This window comes from Athene noctua, chromosome 25 (assembly GCF_965140245.1).
Source record: "Athene noctua chromosome 25, bAthNoc1.hap1.1, whole genome shotgun sequence".
NCBI lineage: Eukaryota > Metazoa > Chordata > Aves > Strigiformes > Strigidae > Athene > Athene noctua.
Window position 1 is genome coordinate 1930199 of NC_134061.1, and position 18932 is coordinate 1949130.

Here is an 18932-nt window from a genome sequence, read left to right on the forward strand (position 1 = left end):
GTGAGTACCCCCCTCCCGGCAGGGATGCTGGAGGGGTGGTTCCCTCCCTCAGCCCTGCCTCGTTCTCCCAGCTGAATTTGCTTTTGATGAGGTGCAGCGTGTGCTGGAAGCTCCTGTCAGGTGGCTTCGGCCTCCCGCCAGCAAGCGGGCGGTTAGCACGACTGCACTAATGGCAGGAGATGAGAGGAGTGATTAACTTGCTTGAAAAATCGCACCAAGTGCATTTAGCGGACCCGCAGCGCCGGCGCCGTGCGTCACTGCACGCCGGGCAGGGGCATCGCCCGCTGTCCCCCTCACCGGGGCTTTGTGTCTCGTCCTGTAGCCGTCCCCTCCAGAGACTCGTTGCCTTTTCTCTCTGCTGTTTATCGTGAGCTCTGCGTGGCAAAGCTTGCCCGTGGTTTCCGAGCTGGCGTGGGAATGCCCGGGCTGCTGGTGGGCATCCCTCGTGGCCATCCCTGGGAGCGGGGATGCAGCCTGTGAACGGCCTCGTGTGCGACTCCTGGCTTTAATCTCGGGGTTGCCAGTGGCCATGGGTCAGGCTGGAGGGTCCTGCTAACAAAACCCCCCTCCACGCTGCTCCTTCCCATTTCTGCCGTCACGGAAGCAATCGTGGTGGCCTTGCTCTGTTCAGTGACATCCCTTAGTGTCTTGTTGGAGGAAGAAATGGGCTTGCTGGGAATTGATTTTTGATCTCAGAGTGTGTCCCCTCCAGCCCACCCTCCTCCTCCTCTCTGCCAGCCCCCCCTCACCCCCGGCCAGCTCCACGGCCTCCCCACGCCTCGCCCCTCTTTCTCTGCTTGCAGAGAGATGAGAATAAAGAACGGATGCAGAGTCCTGACCACAGGGCTCAGACCAGGTCCTGCCTCCAGCCAAGCAAATACGTGGAGCTGTGGGGTTTTGGTGAAGGCTGGAGCCTGAGCCCCCACTCCGGGGGGGCCAGCACCCACTCTCCCAAGCTTCCCCAGTTGCTCCAGCCCCGGGGTGGTTTTGCACAGCATCTTCCCTGCCCTCTGCCACATCGAGAGCAGGTTTGGGGGCTGTTTCCTTCCAACCAGACGCAGCTCTTGCCTGCAGAGTGACCCTGTCCCCCCCCGTCACCCCCCCATCCTCCCTGTCCTCCCACACAGCCCCTCTCCCCCCCTCCCTCCCTCTGCTCTGGGCTAAGAGAAACCATCGATTCGGTGTCTTGAAGGGGCAGTTTATCGCTTTCCTGGTGCCTGATAGATTGGAATTGATTTCCAGAGCAATTTGCCCGAGCAGCTCCAGGCTGGAGCCCGCAGGACCCGTACTGTGACCCGGCTTTGTGGGAGCGTGGCGGGGGGGTGGGGTGGGGGCTGTGTCCCGGGGGCTGTTCCTGAATTGTGGCACTGGTCGGTGCTGGGAATCCCCCCGGGAGAGCCGCAGGGCAGGGGGGCTCGTTGGAGCAGCACCAAGTCACCTCCTGCAGGGAAAGGGGGGATGGAAACAGCAGATTTGTGGGTGATGGGGGGCTCTGGGGGCTCAGGTCCTGTCCGCTGCCGTCCCAGGCTCATCCCAAAAGCTTTTCACCCCCTGTCCAAGGCTGAGCACGAGGGGGGGACCTGGATTCACGGGGAGGCTTGGCTCCACTTCGCCGCACGACTGCGAGTGAGTCACGGCCCCGCGTCCACGCGCACCCCGCACCGAGGCAGACGCTGCGCTCGCCCGTCTCGGCGTGGGGGTGGGAGTCAGCAGATGCTGCCAGGAAAACTCCGGGTCCTTTCCGGACTGCTAAATACTGATCCAGCCAGGGCACAAAGGTGGCGCGTGGCTCTGCCGGTGCTTTCCCCCTGCTCCGCCGCTGGGTTCAAGCCCCTCACGTCTCGGTATCCCCATCTGCAGCCGGACTCCTGCTCTCTGCACGTATCACCCCCAGCCCCGTGCCTCAGTTTCCCTCGCCCGTCTGGGGCCAAGGGGGATCCCCAGGCTCGGACCCGGCTGGCACCACCCGAGTTAATCCTGTCCCAGTTGCCAGGCCGCCGGCTGCGCCGCCTCGAACGGCTGCTGCTGCGTGGGTGGGAGACGAGACCACAATGTGGCTTGTGTTTATGCTGTGAAGAGCCTGGTCCCTTCCATCCTCTCCTTTATTTTTATCTGGCGTTCCCGAGCTGCTGGCATCTCCCCAGCCGCTGTGCCATCCCTGCCAGCTGAGGATGCGGCCTCTTGCCAGGGCATGCGGGGCTCCTTTCTCCTCCGCTCCCCAGCAGGGACCCGGGCAGGGATGTTCTTTATGCGCAGAGGATGCCGCCGGCTTCGGCCTCCTGCCAAAGATCAGGGAGGAAGATGATGACAGGTGAAAGGTTTGCCCTGGCTCTCCCAGCTGAAAGCCATCCTTCCCGTGCCACCTTGAGCTCCTTGAGCTTGCCCATCTTGTTTGCCCTTGCCTAAGCCAGGGCAGCTTTCTGTCTCCCTCTGCAGAGGGGGTTGATGCTTCCCAGCGCTGGGGTGTCTGGGGCGGAGAAACCCTCACTTGGGTACTGCCCTTCCCGCAGGGCGTTGGGGACATTCCCACCCACCGACCTCCTCCAGAGCATCCCCTGATGCTACCATGTTCTGTTACCGGGCCTGTGGCACAGCTCAGGTCACATCTGTGCTGCCAGGGGCATCTGGAGTGACCCAGCTGGCCCCTGTCACCAGAGGAGGGGGGTCTGTGCTGGTGGGAAGCCCTGGAGCTCCCCCTGGTCTTTGTAGCTCTATCAGCTGCTGCGCTGGGTGCTGCAAGGTGAAAGCGGAGCCACTTAGCTGCCATATGATGAACCACACAAGGTTTATTCACATACAGACCCCCCCAGTTGCCTGGTCAGCAGAGCCCACCCCACCGGGCTCTTATTTTTTAGCATTGCAGCCGCCTCCCGACCTGCACAGGCAGCCACCGTGCGAGAGAGAAGGGACGGGGCTGTCAGTGCCCTCCCCTCCAGTCCCTGCGAGGAAGCTCTTGGGCAAGGGGGTAGGATGGCTCACAGCTTGGAGCTGGCAGGAGATCCCAGGGAGATGCTGAGCCGAGGAGACACTGCGAGGAGGAGGAAGGACAAGGGCCGGTTCACGCTTTTCAGCTGCAGCGAGCAGGCAGGGGATAGGCAGCGTGGTGGCAGGGAGCCCTGCCTGGAAAAGCAAGCCACGAGCGAGGCAGGAGGAGCAACTCAGGGTGTCGGGTCACCCTTCCCTGGGTGACAGCACGGGGGCCAGCCTGGCTCGTGTGCCCCATCTCAAAGGGGGATGCGGGGACGGGGCTCTGGGTGGATCCCGCACACAAAGTGAGCAGCGGGGCGCGCTGGCCCCGCGCGTGGCCGAGCAGTCCCTGGGCGTTGGGAGGTGAACTCGTCTCCCGTTTCCATGCGCACACGTAGGTGTGATAACACCCGGTGAGGTGGGAAGTAGCTGCCGCTATTTGCAGGGCTGGCCAGATGGGATTTCTCCTTCAGTTTGGGTTTTGACAATGACATGGGAATTCATCTGGTTGTTTCTCTGCTTCCAAAGTGAAGGAGCTGCTTGTCAGGGAGGGCAGCGTGGCAGAAAGATGCCAGCTGGACCGCCCCGAGCTCTGGCCGGGGAGCAACCAGTGTGCACCAGCACGTTGCGCGGCGTTGGTCCGGCTCCTCGTCCTCGCACAGCTCCGGTGGCATTGGCAGGGCTGGCACTAGTGGGGTGCAGGCGGCATCCAGGGCACGTAGAGGCCAGGGACAGGCAGGGCCAGGTCTGCAGGGTCTCATCCGGACCGCCACCGCACGCGGGCACCGTGCCCTGCCCGCCTTCGGGTAGCCAAGCGGTGTCCTGGCCGCGGTGCCGGTGGAGCAGGGCCGTGGGGTCTGCACCGAGCCGGCTGGGAAGTTCCCGATGAAACGGTCGGCGGGTGGTGTTTTATTTTCCCTGGTTCCTCTTGAATTTGGGAGTGAAAGGCATGGCAGGGAGCCTGCTGCCGAGCCAGGGCTAAGCTGCAGCTCGGCGCTGCAGGGAGGGACCCTTGGGGATGGGGAGAGGAGGTGGGAGAGCGGCATCCCCGACATCCTGGGGGGAGGTTTGTCCTGGGATGGAGGTTAATGGTCTCTCATGGGCGGCCTTGGCGGTTTGGTGCCAGGTGTCCATCAGCCCAGGAGCAGCTTTCCCTCCCTGTCTCGCTCGCCCGGCGCTCTGCGAGGCACGGGGAGGGGGTGAAGATGCTCCCACTTCACACTGATGTGCTGGGATGGAGCCCAGGTCTGCCCAGCTCCCACGAGATGGGGGCATCTGCAGCCCCCGGCCAGGCAGGGCTGCATTTCTCTGCAGTTGGACTTTGAACGGACAGATCTGGCTGCCTAAAGCGCTGGGATGGTGGGACCCGTTCAGCCTCTGGCAGTGGTGTGGATGGAGGGTGCTGTGTCCCCCCCTCGGCATGTCACTGCCCTGGGCACGGCTTCCTGAGCGCTCCCGACACTTTTTGGCTGTGTTTGCTGTCGTGCGGGTGAGATGGGACCCTGAGGCAGGTCCTGGAGGGCATTTCACCACGTCCCCATCCCAAAATGAGAGCAGATAGACCATGGCTGAGCCAGGGACAGGGACCCCCCGGGCTGCAATGCCTCTGAAGGTCCCTTTACCTCAGCAGCTCCTGGCTCAGGGGTGGGTATTTTTGGGGTCCCTGCCGAGATCGGCTGCGCAGCACAACAGGAGTTAAGTGCAGCCGGAGCCGTGCAAGCTCTGCCAACGCTCAGCCCAACGCTCCCGCTGTTCCCCCCGGGGCCTGGCAGCAACGTGGCAGCGAAGGGGTTACTGCCGAGCGGGGCTCTGGGTGCTGGGCAGCCTCCTTGGGTGCTGTGCAGGCAGCGGGCTGGCAGTGCGGCAGCCGCAGCCTTCGGGAGGAAGAGGAGAGCATCCCGCTCTTCCCGCTGCCTTAATGGCCGGGTGCGGGGGAGCTGCATCGCTCCGAGGGGCTTCTATTCTTTCGCCTCCCGTTCTCCCCAGATGTACTCTCTCCTTCCCCTCCCCTCGCCCCTTTTTGTACAATTGCTTTCTTGGACTATTTTTCATGCTCCGCTAACTGCCATTGCTTTCACGGCCCGCGTGAGCCTTGCTGCCTCATGAAGATTTATGAAACTGCAGTAATAAACTGTGTTTGAAAGATCCTTTTTATGATAAAGCCCTGCCAAGCTGCTGGTAGGGGGATCCGAGCGGACCCCGCTGCCGACCCTGCAGCCACTCTGACCCAACGTGGCTCTCGCGGGGCAGCGCCCGCAGCAGGGGGCAGGTTTTTGGGGGCCTCTCCCACCCCTGGCTCGCGGTGAGGGAGCAGGGAGCTGGTGGAGAGCCGCTACTCGGGCTGCAACGCGCCGATCCTGAGGAGCATCCCCCAGAGCACCGTCGGGCTCTGGTGGTGCCGAGGCTCTCCCAGGAAGGAGGTGATGGCCGCATCCTGGTAGGAGGCTGGGCCGTGGCGCCGCTGGCGCGGGTGACACCTCTACGGGCAGGTGAGGCGGATGGATGGATGAATCGGCAAAGAGAACCGCGCTCCCTTAACGCCCCGCTGCTCGCAGAGGGGCTTGCCAGGATTTACCGTGGGATTTTGGCTGTCGTGGGAGCCCTGCGCCGGGCCAGGGAGCCGCCTTCAGCCGCTGGAGACTTGGGGGTTGCCTCCCCCGTCCCACCGGAGCAGTTTGTTAGCCGCTGTGGAATCTGTCCTGCGCCCGTGGGTAAGCGATGGGATGGTCGCTGTGTGGGGGGACACGTGGTGGAGGGTCACCCTGTTTGGCTGAGCTGGGGCAGCGTCGAGATGGGGACCCTGGGAAGGCTCTGGCCACCAGCTCTCCCACCCCAGTGACCTACTTGGAAGCGGCCCTGGGAAGCGTTTTTCAGGGATCCGCGGCTGGCAGCGGGGCAGCCCCTCTGTGGGCACCACTGCTCCGGCATCCGGGCACGGTCCCTGCACGGGAGGAAGAGAAAAACAACTTGGTGGGGGGATTTTGGGTGGCAGGATGTAATTATACCCTTGGGGTGAAGCCAGGAGGGAAGGATTAACACCCTCTTTCCATGCATAGAGCTGGGGGAGCACAGAACGGCATCGGCGGTTTCACGTCCCTTTCTGATGGACCCCCCCGTACCCCAGTCGTTGGTTGTTCCCTTATCAAACGGTCTCTGCCCGCTCCAAGCTGGGAGTTGGAGGGGAAGGTGGTTGACACGGAGACAGCTACACGCGTGTCTGTGGTGGCTTTTCCTCCTCTCGTCTTGGTGGGGTTTGTGGATGGTGCTGGGGCTGCCTCCCCCCCAGCTCCTCGTTTGCTCTGGAGCCCGACGAGGGATGCGGGAGAGCGGATGCAGCACAGCCGGGGGTGGAATTGCCCCCGATGGCATCCAGCTTTGCTCTGACCCCTGTGCAGGGCTTTTCAAATCATCCTTTTTAGTAGTCGGTGGAGAGACAGCGAGCTGGCGCGTTCCACTCTCGGAGCATGTAATTAGGGAGTGGGGAGCTGCATGCTGATGCGTGGTTCGGCGGTGAGAGGAGCAGCAGGAGGAGGGTGGGAAGCAGCCGGGAACCTGGCCTCACCCCAGGGCTGGTGGAGGCTCTGGGGGAGAAGCTGCAGGGAAACAGCCCCTCTTGCACCCCCTCAAGACCCCGTCACTGCATCTTCCCCCCGCTCGAGGCCTCCTCGCTGCTGCTCTCCCCAGTGAGGAAGAGGAGCTGCGGCTCCTTCCTCCCAGCCCTGTCACTGCTGTGTCTGGGGGCTTTCGGGGAGCCCCGTCACCCCTTTCTCAGCCTTGCTGTGTTTGTCATTCCCATGGGGGATGCAACGAGGCCAGGAGTCCCAGTGGCACTTGGGATCCAGCACCGTGGGAACAGGCCACGCTGGGCACCCTGCCCCAATGCCCGGGGTCCCACTCCCCCTCTACTCCGAGAGCTCCAAGGGTGCACCCAGGCACTGCCACTGGGCGCCCAGTGCTGGGGCTGGGCTGGATGTGGCCTCCCAGTACATCCCAGCTGCTTTGCCATCATAAATCAAGAGCTGGAGTGACCGGCTGAGGGCAGGACAGAGTTTCCTGCCTGGTAGCAGCAAACCCTCGGCGAGAGTCGTGAGTTATGGAGGGGCTGCTACATGAAAGGAGGGGTGGGAAGGCGACTCCTGGGAGAAACTGCTCCGTCTGCGTTTCCCATCAGTGCTGGAGTTTAGCAGAGGCTCCTCAGCCGGTGCTGCCCGGGGACCCCGGGATGATGCTCTCAGCCCCACACTCTGCTGCCTTCTCCTCTCCAGCAGAAGGGCCGGGGTGTCCCCTCTGACATCTCCCCTGTGCCACTTTCCCTGGGGGATCTCGGGGCGTTTTACACGTGGCCCATGTGCCACCATGAGCTCCCCTGTGCAGTGGGGACGTGGGGACCCGGCTGAGCGAGGCGGGGAGGGACTGGGAGCTTCAGCACTTGTTCAAATTCTGCTGCTGTCGTCTGGGTACGGGGGTGATGGTCCCCTGGCCGAGGTCACTCTTCGTGATGGATCCATGGGAGAAGGGACCTTGGACCGGTTGGTTTTTGGAGGAGGAAGGGGGGGATCAAGCTTTGGTGGGGGTAAGAATGTCCCTGTGGCATTTGCTCAGAGCGTGGTGTCCCTGCCTGGCTCGTAGCAAATCCCCTTGTATGACCTTGAGCAGAGGAGTTGTCTGTAGCACTCGCTGGAGTCCTGTCCTGCGTTAATAACAGAATCGGCTGATATAAAGCTAATACGTTGGGCTGATAAATAATTAAGAGAAGAGGAAAAACCCTCTATGATTTGCTTACCAGGAGCTTGAGAAGGAAGGGAGGGGGGGAAAAAAGGACGAGGAGGGAAATGAATAATGGATCAAGGTTAAATGGTGAGCGAAAAAGGGAAGCCTTAACGCGGTGAATCCCTGCAACACGCCTGCTGCAGGTTGCCAAAGTAGTTTGTGGTGGCAAACGCAGCTCGTGGCCTCAGCGCAGGCTCGGTGGTGGCAGCCAGGGCCAGCCCAGGGGTGTGTGACACGGGCTCAGCCAGCACCAGACCCTCAAAAGTGGCTTTTTGGGGTGGTGGTTGGTGCCCCCAGTCTGCTCTGGGGCTGGGGACAGTGGGGTGGCCTCATCCTGCAGCCATCGAGGAGGTGCCGGGTGCTGGCAGCGTGGCGGGGACTTCCAGGCAATTCGTTACCCCTCGCTTTGTGCGCGCTCGGCACAACTTCCCTGGAAATTAAAATCACAACGTGCAGCTAATGAATTATTAGCAAAGGGACCAGCGCCTTGCGCCTCGCTGCGTGCGTAGCCCCCCTGCCTGCCCCCCTGCCCGCGCTGCCTGCCCGGGATGGGGTCGGCTCTGCGGGAGGGCTGGGCTGGGGCAGAACGTCCCCGCGATGCCGCCGGTGGACCTGGGTTTGGTGCCCGAGGGCTGGGCTGGCTCCTGGGAGCCCTGGGGGGGGCTGACCCTCGGGTTGGGGGGGTCTGCGGCAGGGCCTGGCAGGCAGGGAATGGGGGGTCTTGCCCACCCCTGCGGGCAGCAGCACAGTGCAGGCGCTGACGGGCAGACACGAGGCTCCCCCCGCCCTGGCCTGCATTTCATTTTCTTTTTGGTTTGTCCGTGTGTCCGTGTCCCCCTGTCTGTCTGTGCTCCGGAGCGGTGCCCGGCTCCTCTGTCTTGTCTGTGCTGTTTTAATGACCCAGCGCTGTTTTATTCATGTTTTGCTCAGAACGTGGTGGTGGCGGTGGCATCCCAGCCCCTCCATCCCTCCCGCTGCCCCCCGCCCTGGCCATCTCCTGCCACCACCAACCCCGGGAGCGGGGACACCGCTGCCATCACAGGGGGATAAACCCTGGACCCACCCCCCCCCCCCAGTTGGATCCCGTTGAGGGATGACCCAGCTCCCACTTAGGCTCAGCTATCACTTCTAGCTTAAAGCCCCCTCCCCTCCCCAAACCTCAGCACCCCCACCTCTGCCCCATAGCAGCGGGGTGCCCCGGGGCTGGCCCTGACCCCGCTCTGCTCTCCCTCCCCATGCAGATCCCGAGAGGACGAGCACCCACATGATCTCGGCGGATGATGCCGAGTACCCGCGGGAGTACCGGACCTTGGGCAACGGCACCCGGCGCTTCTCCAACGTAGGGCTGGTGCACACCTCGGAGCGCCGGCACACCGTCATCGCCGCCCAGAGCCTGGAGGCCCTCACCGGCCTCCAGAAATCGGAGATGGAGCGCAAGCGGGATGCCTTCATGGACCACCTGAAGAACAAGTACCCGCAGCACGCCCTGGCGCTGCGGGGGCAGCAGGAGCGCATGCGGGACCAGGTAAGGGGCGTCTTTTTGGGGTACGGGGACCCCATCTCACCTTTTAGGGCTGCTCAGAGGTGAAGAGGCTCGGTGGGGGCTTGGATGGTGCATGGAAGGGGTGGCCGTTTGCAGCAGCCCTGGGTGGGAGCATCCCTCAAGTCTGAGGAAGAACATCCCCCAGCCCTGGGGAGGGGGGGAGCGTCCCCCAGCCCCAGCGGGGAGCACACCCCTCTCTCCCCAGGGCTGGGGGGGTGGTCTCAGGCACATTTACCCTGCCACATGGGTGGATTCAATCCCACCAGCTGTCGGCAGCTGTGAGGAGGAGAGAGACGTTCCTCCATTCAGAGGACGTGTGGAGGGGTGGCAGTGATGGCCGTGAGGGACAGCTGGCACCTGGATTTGTCCCACAGAGGGGTAACACCCAGCCCAGGTCTCTGTGGGTGCAGTCTTGGGGGGGCAGATCTCTCCCCTCGGCACAGTGCCAGGGAGACTGGTGAGCTCCTGGGGGACTGCGGGGCAGGACGAGTAGAGGCAGTGAGGGGCCGTGCCACTGCGCAGGACAGGGTGCGGACGGGCAAGTGCTGCCCAGAGTTTGGTACCCACGTCCAGGTGGGGATCTCCCTTGGTTCCCTCTTCCTTGGGGACTCAGCGCACCCCCAGGGACCCACTGGTCCTCGGAGCAGGACAGCGTGTGACACATCTGGGCACTCTCGGTGAAAGCAGCAGAGCCCAAGGGCTTGAAGGGTCCTTGAGGGGCAACATCCATCCCTTGTGCCTGGGGGTGCCCCCCCCAGGGCCAAGCAGCACCCCAGGGTGCTGGGGAGCCCAGACCGCTCCTCCTCTGGGTGTCAGCGATACCCCAGCGATGCTGTCGGGGCAGCAATAAATCCCCATCTAAACGGGCACTTGTTATAAAAAGGCACAGGGGAGGGTGAGCGCGGAGCAGCTGGAGGAAGTGGCTGGAAAGAAATCTTATATCATCCCCAACTAGACGCCTCCCCGAGGGACGGAGGCGACAGCTCCCAGCCCGAGCGCGGCGGAAAGAAATCCAGCTTTGTAAGGAAAACAGCGGAGCTCTGGCAGCGCCATCGCTGCCTCCTCTGAGCTGCTTTGGGGGGCAGCGGGGAAGCGGGGGGGTCAGTGCTCTGTAGTCCATCTCCTTGCAAGATGCTCGTGGCTTGGATGCAAAGGGCCAAATCCTGCAGAGCTGCGGTGGTTTGGGCCGGTTTGGCACCCAGATTTTGGCTGAGGGCTGGTTATTGGTGGTGGCTTTGCTGTTGCCATCAGCCTGAGCAGGGCCGGGTGTCACCCACGGGGCACGGTCCGTGCCTGCGCTGTCGCTTGCGAGACAGAGCGGTGACATTTCGAGCTGCAGAGTGATATTTCTCAGTAAATAACTAGAGATCTTTCCCCTATTATTACAATGATTTAAAGGCTTTTTTTTTTTTTTTTTAAATAAGCAGCAGCTATAAAAAAAATCCAGCTCGTGTTGACTTGGGGTCTGATAAGCTTTGGGAGATTTTTATAAGGTGAAAGAAAGATCATATGAATCCTGGAATGATCTTTATTTCTGAAATCCCTCGCTCAGGGCTGTGAGTGCCCAGTGGGACTGGGGGGGTGTCCAGGCATCCATTGGCACCAGTCAAACCCAGTCTGGCTGTTTTGGGGCTCGGTTGCAGAGGGGCGAGGGTCCCCCTGGGTGACTGTGTAGGACCTTGGCCCCGGGCTGGCTCCATCCCTCCCCACCCCGGGCAGGGGCACAGCTCCATCCATCCGCCCAGCCACAAACATCACCTATTTGCAGACTGGTGGGGAAAGAAAAAAAAAAACAAAACCAACCCACCACAACAAAACAACCCAAATCCTATTCTTTTCTCTTTTTAAAAAGTTTTTTCTTCATTTTCTCTGCAGGCAGTAAATAATAATGGGGAGAAAATGAAACTAGAAACACTGGAAACCCCAGGTGCCAACCTTTAAATGACATTGGGATACAACACTCTGGGCCTGCCTGAAACGTTTGAAACTTGCTTTGGTATTCTAGGGGAGCCTGGCAGATCACAGGCTTTGCTATTTTGTTGTTTTTTTGGGGTTTTTTTTTGTTTTTTTTTTTTAAATTACATATGAGAGAGTTTGCAAAATCAGAGGTGAATAGAAACATTTCATAAATGTCAACATCCCTTTCAGTGTAGCAAAGCCTGCAGCAAAATGCCATTGTACTCATGCATAGGAATTGGAAAGTGAGTGCAATATTAATTTTAATCGTATGTATATATAACAGAGCAGAAAAAACCCAGGCAAATAATTGTACCAACACCCAGCAGACTGCTAGCAAATCTGCGGAGAAGTCCAAGGCGGCAGCTAGCTAATTTAAAACCCAGATGGGAGAATGCGTTAAATGGGCATGTTAACAATAAAGAGGGGAATGGGAATCGGGATGAGGTGGCTGATGGAGCACATCAGCTGCTGGGCTTTGGGTCTGCTTTTGGGGTAAATCCTGTCCCGGGAGGGGTAAATCCTGCCCTGGGAGGGGTAAATAATGTCCCAGGAGGGGTAAATCCTGCCCTGGGAAGGGTAAATCCTGCCCTGGAAGGGATAAATCCTGTCCCAGGAGAGGTAAATCCTGCCCCGGGAGGGATAAATCCTGTCCCAGGAGGGGTAAATCCTGCCCCAGGAGGGGTAAATCCTGCCCTGGGAGTGATAAATCCTGTCCTGGGAAGGGTAAATCCTGCCCTGGGAGGGATAAATCCTGCCCTGGGAGGGATAATTCCTTCACCAGGAAGAGTAAATCCTGCCCTGGAAGGGATAAATCCTGTCCCAGGAAGGGTAAATCCTGCCCCGGGAGGGGTAAATCCTGCCCCAGGAGGGGTAAACCCTGTCCCGGGAGGGATAAATCCTCTCCCGGGAGGGGTAAATCCTGTTCTGTGAGGGGTAAATCCTGTCCCGGGACAGATAAATCCTGCCCCGGGAAGGATAAATCCTGTTCTGTGAGGGGTAAATCCTGCCCCTGGAGGGGTAAATCCAGTCCCAAGAGGGGTAATTCCCGTTCTAGGAGGGGTAAATCCGCCAGGAGAGGGATGGTGAGGCCACGGTTCTCATCTCTGCGCACATCAACGCTTTGGGAGCCGTGACTGGGCCTTGGCCACCCCGTGGTGCCCGATGCCGAACATACAGAAAGTTCAGAACATTTAGAAAAAGAATAACACGATGGTTTAAGGACGTGACCCCGGTGCCCCTCCCTGCTTCTCCCTAATATCCACGTTGCTTTTGGATGTGCTTTTCCGCAGGGGGTCTCAGAGGGCGCGTACCAAACCGGGAAGGCGTGGTTTTACAGAGACAAATTATAAACCCCAGAAAATACGGGATTACAAACCCTCCCTTGCCCGTAAGCAGTTAAAAGCATCCATGCCAGCTGTATCGCAATTAAGCTCTGCCTACCCGGGCGCCTTGCAGCTCGTAAGCTGCAGCATGGGGTTAAATACCGCAGCGGAGCTGGAGCAGGAACGTGCCTCTTTCAGGTCTAAATAAAAGTATATAAAAGCTTGGATTTTAAGCTTGTCCAGTTCTGCTGCAGGGAGGAAAAAAAAAAAAAAAAAAAAGGAAAAATAAAAATAAAAAAAAAAGGTTCGAGCTGAGTGTTAACGTGTCGGTGGCTGCCTGACAGCAGCAGATTTGCAGCTGCCCAGAATAAATCCGATTTTGGAATAAATAAATAAGAGTCGGCGTGGATGTACGTACCCACAAAGCCAGGCCTTGCTCTGTCCTGCCTCGCCCAGGGGCCACCACAGCATCGCAGGAGCAGGGGTGCAGGCAGGGGTGCAGGCAGGGGTGCAGGCAGGCTGGGGAGGTGCTGGTTTGGCTTTGTGCCTCAGTTTCCCCGAATGAAGTGGGGGTTTTGGCTGTTTCCCCGCGTTGCAGGAGGGTTGAGCCATGGTGGGGACCTTGGGGGGGGGGCTGCAGGTATGTAGTGGAGGCTGGGGGGGGGTAAGTGGGGTGCCCGAGGCTGGTACCCCGGGGCTGCTGCAGCCCCCGCTCCTGCCCGCAGATGCTCAGCCCCTGCTCCCACTGATTAAAGAGAATATTAAAAAATCCCCGTTATTTGCAATGAGCTTTTTGGGGAGCTGGTGCTGAGGTGTGACTGGAGGAAGGAAAAACTCCTGAGGAACTGGGGGTGCCGGGAGCCCCGGGGGGGGTGATGAGGGATGTGCCAAGCCTGTGCAAGTGGGCAGCGCGGGTGCTGTGTGCAGGGGGGTGCTGGGGTGGGCTGGGGGGAGCCCGGAGGCACCCTGGGCTGCAGCAGCACCCATTCCTGCCCCCCCCCCCCGCACCCCCAGCACCCACCCCTGCCTCACTGCACCCCCAATTCCCCCCAAACCCCCCATCCCTGCACCAGTTCCCTCAGAAGCCACTTCAGCCACTGCGCACCCCCAATTCCTCCAGCACTCACCCCTGCTCCCCTGCCCCCCCAATTCCTCCAGGACCCCCCCTTGTCCCCCTGCACCCCAACTCCCCAGCACCCACCCCTGCCCCCCTGCACCCCAATTCCTCCAGGACCCCCCCTTGTCCCCCTGCACCCCCAATTCCCCAGCACCCACCCCTGCCCCCCTGCACCCCCAATTCCTCCAGCACCCCCCCTTGTCCCCCTGCACCCCCAGGTCCCCAGCACCCCCCCTGCCTCACCCCACTGCACCTCCAATTCCCCAGCACCCCCTTTGTCCCCCTGCACCCCCAATTCCCCAACACCCACCCCTGCCCCCCCACTTCCCTCCAGCCCCCGCCCCTTCACCCCGTGGCCACGCCCCCTCCCCGCGGCCCCGCCCCCTCCTGGCGCTCTCTCGCGCCCCCCGCTGGCGGCCGGGGGCGGCGCGGCGGCAGGTGGAGTCGCGGTTGCCATGGCGACCGCGCCCCCTATCAGGGCGGGCGCGCGGGGCCGGCGGCGGCCGCAGCGGCGGGAGGTGGCGGCTCCGCCCGCCCCCCCCGAGCCGAGCCGAGCCGAGCCGAGCCGAGCCGAGCCGAGCCGAGCCGAGCCGAGCCGAGCCGAGCCCGTCGGCGCTGCGGACCCCGGGGCCGGGCTCACCTGCCGCAGGTACCGGGGCGAGCGGGGTCCGGCGGGGCGGGGGTGGAGCGGGGCGCATCCCTCCCGGTGCGAGGAGGGGGGGGGGGTACGCGGGGTGCGGTGTCGCGGTCCCCTCGCCCTCTTCTCGCTGCTGCAGTCCCGCGACCTCCCCTTCCCCTGATGTCCTGGGGTTCCCTCCCCACCACCTCCCTCCCCCCATGCCAGCATCCCCCTCCCCAGACGCCCCGGTGTGTCCCCCCCGAGGTCCCGGTCCCCTTCTCCCACCCCCCAGCACCAACCGATGCCCCCGATCGTGCCCTTTCCCTGAGCGCGGGGCTCAGCCGCAGCGTGGGGGCAGCCCCCCCTTTTCCTCCAGCCCTGCGACGTTCCCCTTTTCTGGGCGCCCCCCCGCTCCCAGCCTCGCAGTCTGTTTGGGGGTGCCACCGTCCCTGCGCTGCCCTTTGGTGCAGCAGCTGGATGGGGGGGGGGGGCTCTTCCTGCTCCCCCCGGGTGCACATGGGGCTGTGCAAAGCCCCCGGCAGTGTCCGTGCCAGCCCCGCGGTGCAGCCCCCCCACCCCCAGGGCAGCCCCGCATTGTCACCCGTGTCCCTGTCCCTCTGCAGGGGACAGCGCTCCCCCCTCCCCTCCGGGGGCTGCGGTGCGGGCAGCGGGAGAGGGGCAGATGGTGGCCTGGGCACGCAGCATCCCTGCGCCATGCGGGGGCTTGTCTCGCCTCCAGCTCGCTTGGCCGAGCATCCTTCCCACGGAGGGGGGGGACGACACCCCCCCAGGCCACATACCCAACCCAGGCGGGGGGGGGCAGGATGGGAGAAGCAGCTTGAGAGCATCTCGCTCCAGCCCCCCGAAAAGTGGAGGCACGTGGAGAGGTGCCCTTGGCCTTGGTGTGAGTTTGGGGGGCCTGGCCGGGCTGTGGGTGCCCCCCCCCAGGACATGGGGTACCCGGACACTCGGCTTTTACCAACCCCGTGGTCGTGGTGGTGGTTCTTGTGCACGGCGCTTGCAGGGACCCGGCCGGTGGGAGCTCGCTGGGGCGGGGGGAGCGAGAAGCGGGGGGGAGCGAGAAGCGGGGGCCCTTCGTTGCTGTTCCCGGGGTCTGGGCTTGGTCTCCGGAGGTGAAGTGCGTTGGGAACGGACACGAACCGCTGTAATGGTGGAGGAGAGTGTGAGCGGCTGTCGGGAGTAACATGAACGAGCCTCTGTGCGTGTGTGTGTGTGTGTGTCCCTAAGACTGCAGCTAGAGCTGGTTTTATTGATTCTCTTATTTTTCCCTGACTGGGAGAATTTCCTGACTGATTAAGAGAGCCCTGGCCCACGGTTTGGCTGGGAATCAGGTCCTGGGGTGTTGGAGTTGTGTAAAGGTCTGTGGGTCACCCCGCTTCTCCTTGGGCTTTATTGCAGAGCGGGGAGGAACGCGGTCCTGAAAGTCCCTGAGAAGTGGGTAATAAATACGGCCGCGGTGGTGACAGCACTGGCCACCCCGGGGGGGGACATTTATGAGCCCGTGGTATAGTCCAGGAGGGAGAGACCCAGTGGTTGCCCATCGGGAATTGGATCCAACTCCATCCCAGCGCTCCCCAGTTCCTGCCTCTCCGGCACACTCCGACGTGTGCCCCCATCCCTGCCCCAGCGCCCAAACTTTGCTGCTGTTCCAAACCCAAATTCGGCTCCTTCTTGTCGGTGGCTTCAAGGGTCCTTGTGAGACGGCGCTGGGCTGGAGCGGGGTTGGGAGAGAAAACACCAAAAGGCTGCAGCAGCCGGAGAGGCAGCTCCTCCGTCCCTCCGCTAACGCAGACCTGGCTCTGGCGGGGGGGCAGCCAGAGGCCTGAGTCGAGAAGAACAGGTCGGTCTCCATCAGCAGCTGTGTGTCGGTGCCCTCTGCCCCCCCCCAGCCTTGCTGCTGGCCGGGCAGGGTGGGGGCAGCATCCTTGACTGCACCCCGCGGTGCTGGTACCCCGCAGGACCTTGCGGTGGGGGACTTGGCTGCTGTAGCCCCCCAACCGGGGGAGGTGGTTGCGGTGTTGCCAGATCTGCAGGTCCAGGGCACCCTGTGGAGGCTCCGGCCCCCCTCACCCTTGGGTGGGAGGTTTGGAGGTGCCTGATGGAGGGTGGGGGGGGTCACCCCAAAGCTCTCGGGGGCCGGACCCTGGCTCTGTGCAGTGGGGAGTGGATGGATGCTCGCTGTCTGCTCGCTGCCAGGTTTACCTTACACGTCCCTATTGTGTTGGTCCACCTACGCCGTGCCGTTGCCATAGCTACTCTGCAATCTGATCTGCCCAACTTCTGCCTGGTTTCCCTGCCTTCCCCCCAAAACCTTTGGCCCTGCTCCCTGCCTGCCCTCCCCACGCCCCGGCAGCAGGACGGGGGGGGGGAACCGTGGCCCTTGCACTGGGGATCTGCCGGCAGCGATGGGGCAGAGACACCCACCCCCCACCCCCCTCCCCATCATGAGCAGGCTTGGGAATCTTCTGAGCACCAAGGCCGGACCGCAGGGAACCTGCAGCGCAAGAGGGGTCCCTGACCTTGAACGTGGAGGCTGCAGAAGGGAGATTTTTCAAGCCCGAGCTGGCAGTTGCACGGCTGATCCTCAGCAGAGCGTTTGCCCTGACGCATCGCTACCTGGGGGTGCACTGCTGTAAACAGAGGGTGCTGATTTGCTTTGTACTAGCATCAGGAAAGGAGGGGGCTTGAGTGAGGGTCAAGAGGGCAAATCCACTCATGTCCAAAGGCGTTTGTGCTCTAATAGCGCCTGGGCTGCCTCGGAGACGCTGAGCTGTAGGTCAGGGCTGTAATTGCTGCTGGAGAGCTGACAAATCTCTCCTGGAGAGGAGGAGGCTGGTGCGAGGGCAGACGGAGGGACAGCGCGGTCCCACAGGCAAACTTTGAGCCGTGCAGCCGGGCCAGGGGTCTGTCGGGGATGGCTACCATCGGGGTCACTGTGGCAACCTGCTGTGACATCTCTGGATGGACACCAGAGCCTCTTTGGGCTGGGCGCTGGAGAGAGCTGTAGTAAAACCCAAGTCTCTGCCTAAAGGTGCCTGAAAGGGGGGGAGCATCTCGGTGCCCTTTCCATGGGGGGGGCTGGGGTGGAAGACTTCAGGAGCCCAGGTCTGATGGGAACTAGCCCCAGCACTCCTGCAGCCCGGCTTATCTCGCCCCAGCCTCTCTCCTGCGTGCTGGGATGCTCAGGCTTGAGGGTCCTTTTGGAATAATTGTGAGACCTCGGATGACAATATCTGCAGTGTCGATGTCACTCCTCACTCCAGCTGGTTGCCGTTTGCATTTGATTCTCTATCTTGTCATTTTGCTATTTCCACTTTAATTCAGCTTCGCTTGTGCTGGAAAGCATTAAAAAACTTTAATAGGGAGAAACAGATTCAATTCACTTTAGTGTTATTTTTCAAGGAGATTTTTGTTTGTCAAGACACTGCCTGAGGGGGACTCTATCAGAAACTGGAACTCCTGAAAATGAGTTAATTAAAAAGCCAATGAAACTGCCTCTGTCCCTCCCTTTGGTGGAGTGTGCTGGGGATGCTGCTGCTGTCCATTTTAGAGGGACACATTCGGTCCTGCCTAGTTAATCACTAACAGATTTGTGTTATAATTGCTAACCAGGGGAAGTCTGTCCTGGTCAAGGCAGTGACTCACTTGGATTTCATTAACCTCCTGTCTTCTCCCGGGACAGTCACAAAGATTATTTTTTAAGAACTTAACTTCAAAATGTTCTTCGCTATATTCCCCCAGCTCTGGTTTTCCTCTTCTGCAGCGCTCACGCCGTGCGGGTGCACCTCCCCGAGCATTCGCGTGTGCATGAGTTCCCTCACGGCCGGGGGGTCGCAGGAGCAGCTCAACCCCCATTTCACGCTTCCACGCGTGTTCCAGCCCCGAAGCACACGCCTGTGCACACGTGTGCACATGTCTGTGCTTTTGGGGGGGGGGGGGGGGCCCGGTCCTAGTTAGTCCATCATTTTGCAGCATCATGGTCATGACTTTCATTGTAATTATAATCTCAGCCTTTGTAATTCTTCATACCTTCTGCACAGCTCTGCTGTGAGCGAGCTGCCTGTTTTATCGGTTGTAACAAGGCTGTCGCTTCAAATCCTCTCTCAGACCATTATCTCCCTTTGATGCTTTTGAAGAGCCAGCGATATGTTAATTCTACCTTGGCCCTCTCCTCTTGCCTTCCCTTTGTACAAACCCACCCCTGCCAGCCTGACCGGCTGCCGCGGTGCTCGCAGGGGAGATGGGCGCCGCGCTTGGGCTCTCCCTGCTCCGTCCCCCGGATTTGGGGGAGCTGCTGGGACCTGCCTGGATTTAAGGCTGTGGCTGCTTGTGCTGCCCCGGTCCCCTGTCACTGCCAGCTCCTTGGGTACAGCCTGTGCCCGGAGCGGGGGGTACCTGTGCCAGGGCATCGCATCCTCTGTGCTTTGGGAAGATTCGGGGTGGATGGAGGATGAGCGAACGGGCTGGGCAAAGCGCCGGTGCGGCAGCAGTGCCTGCAAGGACAGATGGAGCCCCCAAAAGGTCTGCGTGGGGTGTCCATCGCCCACTTGGCCCTGGCAGGCAGCACCAGATTGTCAGCCCTGGACAGTCCTGGCTCTTGGCAGGGTACGGGCA

At 61.4% G+C, this 18932-nt stretch overlaps 1 protein-coding gene across 12 annotated transcripts in view; it reads left to right on the plus strand.

Annotated features, from left to right (window-relative positions):
* SRCIN1 (SRC kinase signaling inhibitor 1) overlaps positions 1-18932 on the plus strand; it is a 77262-nt gene that overhangs the window by 22861 nt on the left and 35469 nt on the right. For 11 of the 12 annotated variants that reach the window (XR_012635187.1, XM_074927066.1, XM_074927069.1 and 8 more), the window contains exon 2: positions 8979-9262. Coding sequence is in view for 11 of the 12 variants with exons in the window: in XM_074927066.1 (XP_074783167.1) it covers positions 8979-9262 (284 nt within the window). In the remaining variant the exon portion in view is untranslated. Of the gene's footprint in view, positions 1-5473; positions 5679-8978; positions 9263-18932 lie in introns of those variants that run through there. The other variant, XM_074927061.1, reaches the window with a different exon arrangement.